Source organism: Sinocyclocheilus grahami, unplaced genomic scaffold, assembly GCF_001515645.1.
Source record: "Sinocyclocheilus grahami isolate Dianchi unplaced genomic scaffold, SAMN03320097.WGS_v1.1 scaffold223.1, whole genome shotgun sequence".
NCBI lineage: Eukaryota > Metazoa > Chordata > Actinopteri > Cypriniformes > Cyprinidae > Sinocyclocheilus > Sinocyclocheilus grahami.
The window spans coordinates 2,330,279-2,339,654 of record NW_015505402.1 but is presented as its reverse complement, the minus strand read 5'-3'; the positions used below and the strand labels follow the sequence as shown (position 1 = coordinate 2,339,654).

General features: G+C 37.8%; 2 protein-coding genes across 2 annotated transcripts in view; both read left to right on the top strand.

Moving 5' to 3' along the window:
- The first annotated feature begins 836 nt into the window (after positions 1-836).
- On the top strand, positions 837-5,830 carry LOC107596846 (suppressor of SWI4 1 homolog). Its single transcript, XM_016287694.1, is given in 9 exon segments — positions 837-981; positions 1,371-1,474; positions 1,476-1,527; positions 1,621-1,726; positions 2,923-3,080; positions 3,291-3,369; positions 3,465-3,594; positions 5,015-5,178; positions 5,259-5,830. Coding segments are annotated over 9 exon segments (1,185 nt in total). The 5' UTR covers positions 837-966; the 3' UTR covers positions 5,636-5,830.
- A 41-nt stretch (positions 5,831-5,871) lies between these two features.
- The window catches only part of LOC107596845 (eukaryotic translation initiation factor 3 subunit G-like), a 9,409-nt gene continuing 5,904 nt past the window's right edge, over positions 5,872-9,376 (top strand). The window contains exons 1-3 of the mRNA XM_016287693.1: positions 5,872-5,991; positions 8,171-8,275; positions 9,128-9,317. Coding sequence (XP_016143179.1) covers positions 5,872-5,991; positions 8,171-8,275; positions 9,128-9,317 — 415 coding nt within the window. The remainder of the gene's footprint in view (positions 5,992-8,170; positions 8,276-9,127; positions 9,318-9,376) is intronic.

The window sequence follows — 9,376 nt, the reverse complement described above, 5'->3', positions numbered from 1 at the left end:
CCTCCTCCTTTCACAGGCACACCCACCACCACCACCCTATCCTTCAGACTGACCATCACTGTGCAATGTCAAAATACAGCTCATTTAAAAAATGTCTTAATTTTTTTCACAATAGTGCAGCATTACAGTACATGCAGGAAATTGCTAAAAAAAATTGACATGATTACTTACATTATATTGCTTTGAAATTAAGAAAATTGCGATGGTTGTTCTGTAATGGTGGGGACTTGATATCAACTTCTGTAGTTTTAATACTGAGCTGATGATATTTTCTATCTTCAAGCCACACATCTAATTTTTAATGCTAAAATATGTTGTTGTCCCCTTTTCACTTTGAACAATTTTTGGAATTCCAAAAGTAGATATAAACTGGGACAACGTCTTTACAACAGATCGTGTAGTTAGTGAACGCATAGTGAATACCACATGCTGTTTACAAGGAAAAGTGTGACAACTAAACATTTAGGATTAAAGAAAAACTTTAACAAGAAAGAAAAAGAAAGCTGACAATACTGCAATTTAATTTTTACGAAGGTTCTAACTCGGATTCTGAATCAGATCGTTAGAGTGAGAGAGTGAATGAGAGTAGGCCTAATCAGAGTTTAGCAGTGGATATTTCCTTTAAATTTAACTTAAGCTTAAATGGGACATTCAAAACCTAACCTAGAGTTCAAAACCGGCCTAAAATTCGATGTAGGAGCTGAATTAAACCTACCAATGCATCTATATACAGTGCATCTATTCATCCCATCCAAAGGACGGCGCGTATAAAATCAAACATTGAGTAGTACCACAGCTTCTGCGCATGCGCAAACACGCCACATGCTTAGCAGCAAGTTCCAGAATTTTCAAGATGGGTGCTAGGTAACAAGACATGTGGGATATTTTACCTACGATATTCGTGTTCAAGTCAAGTCAAGTTCAGTTTTCCGCTCTCGGTTTGGATAAGTTGTACTGTCCTTAAAAATGGGGAAAACAAAGGTTTGTGTTTAACTTGCATCCAGACTTAACTGCAAATATGAAGTGCAGCTAGTCCGTCTGTCTTTTTCATTTAAATGAGAATGAGATTTGGAAATGTAAATGTGTGCGTAAATATGTAAACGTGTCAGTGTCTAGCGCATGACAGTAATTTATACGATCGTTTAGTGACGATACAAATTGAAGGTAAAATAAATTCGATGTTACTGTTTTTGTCTCATAGACTAAGAGCCAAAAGGAAGGCCGAAAGGCTGCTAGTCTTGTGGCCGAGGAGACGTACTCCACTGTGCCGCACACCTTCGTGTTTCAGCCAGTGTCTAGCGCATGACAGTAATTTATACGATCGTTTAGTGACGATACAAATTGAAGGTAAAATAGATTTTGTCTCATAGACTAAGAGCCAAAAGAAAGGCCGAAAGGCTGCTAGTCTTGTGGCCGAGGAGACGTACTCCACTGTGCCGCACACCTTCGTGTTTCAGCGTGGACAGATCGGCAGGAGTGTTGGACATGAGACGAGTCATGGAGCCGTTCACTGCCAGATCTTTAAAGGTGCGCCTCACGACTCCTGGCTGCTGCTGCTCAGCTCGGCGCTTATTCGACGTCTTGTGTTTACATACTAAAATCCATGTGTTTATTGTGCAGGTGCGGAAGAAAAACGTCTTGGAAGATTTTGTTGCAGTGGCCGGACCATTAGGAATCACGCACTTCTCAATATTTACCAAAACAGAAAACAGTATAAACATGGTGAGTATATTTGTATTATAAAACGTATCATGGATGCTTATTGGTCAATACAATAGTAACAGCTGTGACGAGTGTTTCACTGCTGTATATTTAGCGTTCTGTAGTTTTTAGGAACTATATCTGTTAACTGAAGTGTGACTATTAAAGGGATAGTTCACCCAAACATGAAAACTCTGTCATTTATTCACCCTCAAGTTGTTCTAAATCTGTATGAGTTTCTTTCTTCTGTTGAACACAAAAGAACAAAACAGTTGACTAGTCAATGACTTTCATAGCTGGAATGGTTACCAGCATTCATTAAAATATCTTTTCGTGTTCAACAGAGGAAAGAAACTCGTATAGGTTTGGAACAAGTGGAGAGTGTGTAAATAATAACAGAATTTTATTTGTGCGCGCGCTATCCCTTTAGAGGCGATATGAGATGAGAAATAACCCTGTCAGTTTTCTGAATGCATGTCGTCTTTTTTTGTTTTTTTTGCATAATTTGTACAGATTGAGACCTTATAATTTTTAATCGATGTCATAACTCAATCTTCTCAGTTGACCAGTCAATGACTTTCATAGCTGGAATGGTTACCAGCATTCATTAAAATATCTTTTTGTGTTCAACAGAGGAAAGAAACTCGTATAGGTTTGGAACAAGTGGAGAGTGTGTAAATAATAACAGAATTTTATTTATGTGCGCGCTATCCCTTTAGAGGCGATATGAGATGAGAAATAACCCTGTCAGTTTTCTGAATGCATGTCGTCTTTTTGTTTTGTTTTTTTTGCATAATTTGTACAAATTGAGACCTTATAATTTTTAATCGATGTCATAACTCAATCTTCTCTCTGATGACATTTGTTCTTCACTTAAAGGATTAGCACACTTCCAGAATAAAACGTTCCTGATCATTTTCTCACCCCCATGTCATCCAAGATGTTCATGCCTTTCTTTCTTCAATCAAAAAGAAATTAAGGTTTTTGAGGGAAACATTGCAGGATTTTTCTCCATATTGTGGACTTCAATGGGACCCAACAGGCTGAAGGTCCAAATTTCAGTTTCAGTACAGCTCTACACAATCCCAGCCGAGGAATAAGGTTAGCTCATTCACATCATTTGATGCATATGATGAAATGTTAAAATTGATGGAACAGTGATGTTTCAAAGTAAACGCTCTGATGCACCAGCTTAATACTTCTGTTTGGGATATACATAAGTGATTTTACAAGTCACACTTTGCACTTTTTGCAGCGGTGTCAACCTTTCAGAGAGCGAGGCAGAGCAGGACGGGGACCACAACATCACAGAGTTGCCACAGGTGTACTCGGGTCGTGGAAACATGGCCTCGCAGCAGAGCGCAGTTCGGCTGACTGAGGTGAGGAAACCCATCTTGCTGGGCTGTTTTTTTTTTATATTACTGGCTGGATTCTCAATTCATCATGCACAGTGCTCAAGCACAAAAAACACATCACATATAACAACCTTCAAGTCAAGAATGCGCCTATGATGACTTAAAATTCAGCATGAATCAGATACTTGATGGTTTGTGTCTACTAAAAAATGATGGGAGTCTGTTCTGCTACAGATTGGCCCCAGAATGACTCTGCAGCTGGTGAAGATAGTAGAAGGCATGGGGGAAGGAAAAGTGCTTTATCATTCCTTCGGTAAGTATGGCTTTGTGTAAGAGAACATTTAGACACACAACCTAGTGATTATTGAGTGTATCACTAAGCTAATCCAAAATGTGCTCTGTCTGCAGTCTCGAAAACAGAGGAAGAGCTTCAGGAGATGCTGAACAGGAAGGAGGCCTGTCTGAAAGAGAAAGAAGAACGGAAGAGAAAGCAAGAACAAAACATTGCCCTAAAAAAAGAAAAATGAGATCAAAACAAGTGAGTAGATCTGCTGCTCTAGTGGTGATGAAGCGCTGAATGTGATACAGGCTATTGGTTAGAAAAAGCACACACAAATTACACACGTTAAGCGTGGAGACTCTGAATTTCCGTAGAAGTAAATATTACAGCATTTGGTTACAGTGTTTTGAGATGGGTATTATGTATTTTTGCTAAATGATTGCTGGCCATCACTTCAAAACAATCTTCTCCAATAAAAAGCTTTAAAGGGATCATATGATGCTATTTTAAAGATCATTATTTTGTGTATTTGGTGTAACAGAATATGTTGACATGCTTTAATGTTCAAAAAACACATAATTTTTCAAATACTGTACATTATTGTTGGTCCTCTATGCCCCGCCTCTCTCAAACACTCGTTTTCAACAAAGCCCCCTCCTTTGATAAGCGCAGTCTGCTCTGATTGGCCAGCTGACCCAGTGCATTGTGATTGGCCGAACACCGAAAGGGCAACAGAGTAGCGGGAAAGACACAGTGATGATGCAGTACACAAGCCGCAGTTAAGACAGCTGATGTGCTATGATTTCTGACAGGCAGTTCACTCTCCTGTGATGTGACCCTGTTCCCCTCACACACACACACACACATGACGCGTTACTCTGCGCTGCGCAAAACTCCGCATTTGAACAGTCAATAGCAAATACTTAAACTAATTACAAAACATACTTACAGTCGCTGATTCAGAAGCGCCAGATTGTCATAGCAAAGTGACAAATTGACCCTTTTTTTATTTTATTTTTTTTAGAAATAACCTTTGTGCACAGCCAGCCTTGTACTCTTCTAGGTTCAAAAAACTTGTCGTCTATAAAATGCGTTGCACACATTCAAACATCTGGGTTGTGCAGTTCTGTTGTAAATAAATCTTAACCAATGATTCCTAATTGCATCTACTTCCGGAAGGCCAAATAAAGTGCTTTTGCTTTCGCACTGAAACACACAGCTCTCCCTGACATGGCTGCATCAACACGACTGCTGTTCCTGAAACCACGCCTTCTTTCTTTGCGTGCACATTTGGGCAGCATTATGCTAATATTTCCACATAGTGACGTAGACATGTGGGGGCGTGTTAGAATGAGCCGTTTTAGGAAGGAGTGGTTGATTCTTAACTTTTATAAAGAATATCTCTTTGGATTTGAGACTTTAGTCTTTGCAACTTTACAGATCTTCCTTATGCACCAAGAGCTTGTAACACTCCAAAGAGAAAGGAAAACTTGAAATCGCATCATATGACCCCTTTAAAAACATCGCATGCTAAATAAATTGTACATTTGATTTATTTTTTGAGTTGTTTTTGTTTTTGCAAATTAAAAAAAAAAAGAATACCATAGCAACGCACTCAGCATCTTTTTAAATGTAAGTTGTGTTGTGTTTGGTCCTAAAACTACTTAATTTCTTAAAGGAAAAAAAGCTTGGATGGCATCAATAGAAAGCGGCAGCAGGAAGGGCAGGTATCAGATGATGAAGTGGAGGATCCTGGGAAACCGGAGGACCAGGCTCCAGCCGAGGAGTCTGAGGACGAAGCAGAGTATTACAGACAGGCTGTAGGGGAGGAACCAGACGAAGGTATTGTGTCATACCAAATCATTTGTGAAGTTTTACTGTTGCAATTTGCACTGGTTCTAATTTGTTTTTTAACTCCATAGACATGTTTCCTGGTGCAAAAAGGAAGCGTGGTCCTGGAAAGTCTCCAAAACCCTTTAAAAAGAGGAAGCTGTCACCGGGGATGGGCCCTCCTCATGACAAAAAGAGTTTTAAGTCGCCTGACAGGGGAAATAAATATGGCGGAAAACGGTTTGGAGATAGAAAACCGCTAGAGGGGAGAAACAGGTTTCGGAAGAGCGAAGGAGGCAAAAAGTTTGGCCAAAAAGGGGGAAAAGGCTGTAGATTTGCAGGGCAGAAAAAAGGAGATCCTGGTAAGAAGTTTGGTGGACAGAAATCATTTAAAGGACGTGCTGTTACGAAACAACAGAAAGGTGCTAGAGGAAAAAAGGACTTGAAACACAAGAAAGGGAAAATCTGAAGGAGCTGAAAGCGAGGTTGGACACATCTAAACCACAAGATGGAACTGTTGCTTCACTGATGCATCATGTATGAAATGACTGATGTATCATCACAACACAAAAACATCAGCAAATCAATACTGCTTTATGTCACACTTGTGGCTTGTATAAACGTTCATAGATTTGTATACATTTTACCAATAAATCCTTTGAAACCATCAAGCAGCTTTTGTTTTCAATCATCTAGATGCTTTAAATGTCACGTCGGCTTGCCTGTGTGGTGTCACTCATCGGTCTGTTTTTCGAAAAAGTGCACTTTGCAAGAGACAGGAAGTTTGGTACTGTTTCACGGGTGACTGGGAGTCAAGCGTACTTGGTAAGTTTCATCAACTTGTTTGATATTTATTTGGCACTTTTTAAAAAATCTATGAGAGTGAGAGGTTAGAAATTATCCCGTACAATTTTTAAAAACAAAACCATGGTTTGTTTTTGTTGTGGTCCTCATGTAGAAAAATAATGCTGGGTTCAGGTATGATCAAGGTGTGTTAACAGTATTAAATATATCCTTTGTACTGTCATTGATATTTAACTCTATTTGGTGTGGATTTATTAGGTTGAATACATTAAGATATTTGTGCTTGGATCTTATTTGGTGAAATGTACATTTACATTTAGTCATTTAGCAGACGCTTTTATCCAAAGCGACTTACAATTGGGGGATACATAAAGCGATTCTTCTTAAAGAGGCAAACAGACACAGGAAGTGCTTGTAATACCAAGTTCTTAGACATTGTTCAAATAAGTACAAGCTAGAAAGAGAAGGAATAAATAAAGACTCGCTAACAAAGGTTATTCGTCCAATTCAATGCATATTGTACAAATTATTTTTTTTGGTAAATAAAACACACCTTAGTATCGATATTTTTTGTTTGAGTATCGATACTTTCGATACTCGCGTCAGTATCGATATATCGATACTTTGGATCGATACGCCCATCCCTAGTTGAATTGGACGAATAACGATGTAGTGAGTGGAAGTAGGCGGGTGCAGAGCCTGTGGTTGTTCTATGCAAGCATCAATGTTTTGAACTTGATGCGAGCCTCAACCGGTAGCCAGTGCAAGGAGACAAAGAGAGCGATAAAGAGAAAATATTAGTGTTTTGTTGTTGTTTTTATAATTATAAACTAGTTGTGAGTGCTTGTGTTTCCAAATGTGCTGACAGATTGTTTTTAAGATCGCTGCAAATTATGAAACTCATTAACTTGTATCTCAAAATAACATTAACATTAGCCAAAATCGTTTATAAGTGCTGAAGGGATTATAAAAAAACTTGTTTTACAGTGCACAGATCACGCTACTTATTGTTTTCATTTATAACACTTTTAAACCGGTGTGACTTCCTGCAGGCAGAACTGAAAGATGTTTTTTTTTATTTTTATTAAACACTTATTCACAAATACAAGTGTGACAGAACATATGCCAAGGAAAAGAGCCAGGGGTTCAAGGATGATCAAACAATATACAGCCATTACAAATCAAAACAGAGAGTAGAAAAATAAAGGAATAAAAAAGTAAGAAATAAAATAAACAGAACACACAACAAAAAACATACTCTTCCCTCAAAACACAAAATAATTATCAGATAAAAATGATACAAAAACACCAAAAAGTGAGCATACATTCAAAGTTTTAGTTGCCTTTTTGTTACAGGAGGTAGATGAAGATTTAATATACATTTTAATATCTTCTTGAAAGTAAGAGAACTGAAAGATGTTCATGCTCTGTAAAACATCTGAATTACGTGACGACAACTGAGCGGAAGCGGGGGGTTTTTCTTTTCATTCTTATAAACTCAATTTCAAAATGATTGTCAAATTAAGTTGTTTTTTTTTGCCAACTATCGTTTTATAATGTCAGAAAACTGGCACAGATGAAGTAACCGTTTTTAAGATGCATGGTAAAAGCAGGTACAGAGCTGAATCACAAACAAGGTAACAATTCATACATTAATGCAACTAACAATTAGACAACTCAGTCATTCTTGAGAAGTGGGACAAAACGGTGCAAAATTTAAAAAAATAAAACCTTGTACTCAGACGAATGAAACTACATTTATGTATCTTATATGTACTGAGCTATGCTTTGATACAACCTCCCAACTTTTCTCTTTTTTTAACAAAATGTGCTTTTTTACCTTGGACTGTGTAATATGATTTCAGCTTTATCTTTAACAGCATTCAAGATGTTTTTAACATTTCAAAACACATTCTGGTGTTAGCAGACAGATTACACTTTCACATGTGACCAACAATTCCACAACAAATATAAAATATCATAATGAAATATTATCAAAATATTCAACTGACGGAGGTGACACATCTGACGGTGGTGACGAAAACCTGAATTTGTAATCATTTTAACTATCAAATACATTGAATCAGTCAATTACTGTATTAAAACTAACAACAAACAGTGAATATGTTATTGTTTATAAAGCTTTTATTCAAGAGTCACATTGAAGTATGAAGGGGGGATTGATTATTTATTCCAACAGAACTGGAAAAAATTTGGCAACTCGGAATCGGATGCACCAGGTCCCAATGTTGCCACCACTACAGTGAGTGATGACGTCTTCATGACCTTCATCTCCAGTAAAGAGGTATGATGGTGATAAACTAATGACGTTTTTGCACTGATCCATGTTTTTAAAAAAATAGTTCACCATCAAAGATGTATATGAGGTCGTTTCTTCATGGGAATGGATATTTAACATTACATCACTTGCTCACCAGTGGATCCTCTGCAGTGAATGGGTGCCGTCAGAATGAGAGTCCAAACAGCTGTCGTGTTTTTGAAGTGAAAAGCTGCATGTTTGTAATAAATCTATCACGACATTTTTCTTTTGAAACTGTTGCTTCTGGCTAAAATGTGAGTCCTCTATCCATAATATTGCTGTCTCCAATGAAAAAGTTGTCTCATCTGAATCAGGAGAGAAATATGCACAGCTCAAGCACCGTTTACAAGCCAAAACAGTTCTAAAAAAAAAAAAAGAGAGGATTTTGATTTGAGAGGACAACATGATGGACTAGAGGAAGAGTTATTATAGACTCTGTCTTTTGGCCAGAAGCGATTATTTAAAGATAAAATACCTTAATGATGGATTTGTTTGTTGCAAACACAGCTTTCCACTTTACTAAATTTGTATTGATGGATTTGAGTTGTGTGATTTTTATTAGCTGTTTGGACTCTCATTCTGACGGCACCCATTCACTCCATTGGTGAGCAAGTGATGTAATGCTACATTTCTCCAACTCTGTTCCAATAAAGTAACAAACTCATCTACATTTTGGATGGCCTGAAGGTGAGTCCATTTTCAACAAATTTTTTGTGTTGCCAATTGAGTTTGCGTTTTGTAAACTTCAGTTCGGACTTGATATTTCAGTCCTAAAAATGTTTCACTTCTGTGTTGTACCGATGCCAACTTGAAGTGATTCTCCTGCTTGTTTTACAGGACTTGAATGCTCAAGACCAAGATGAAGATCCCATGAACAAGCTGAAAGGACAGAAGATCGTGTCCTGCCGTATCTGTAAAGGGGATCACTGGACCACTCGCTGTCCATATAAGGACACGCTTGGTCCTATGCAGAAGGAACTGGCTGAGCAGTTGGGTCTGTCCACGGGAGAAAAAGAGAAGGCAGCAGGTACAAAAACTTGTTGCCCTGTTAAGCATATATATATATATATATATATATATATATAT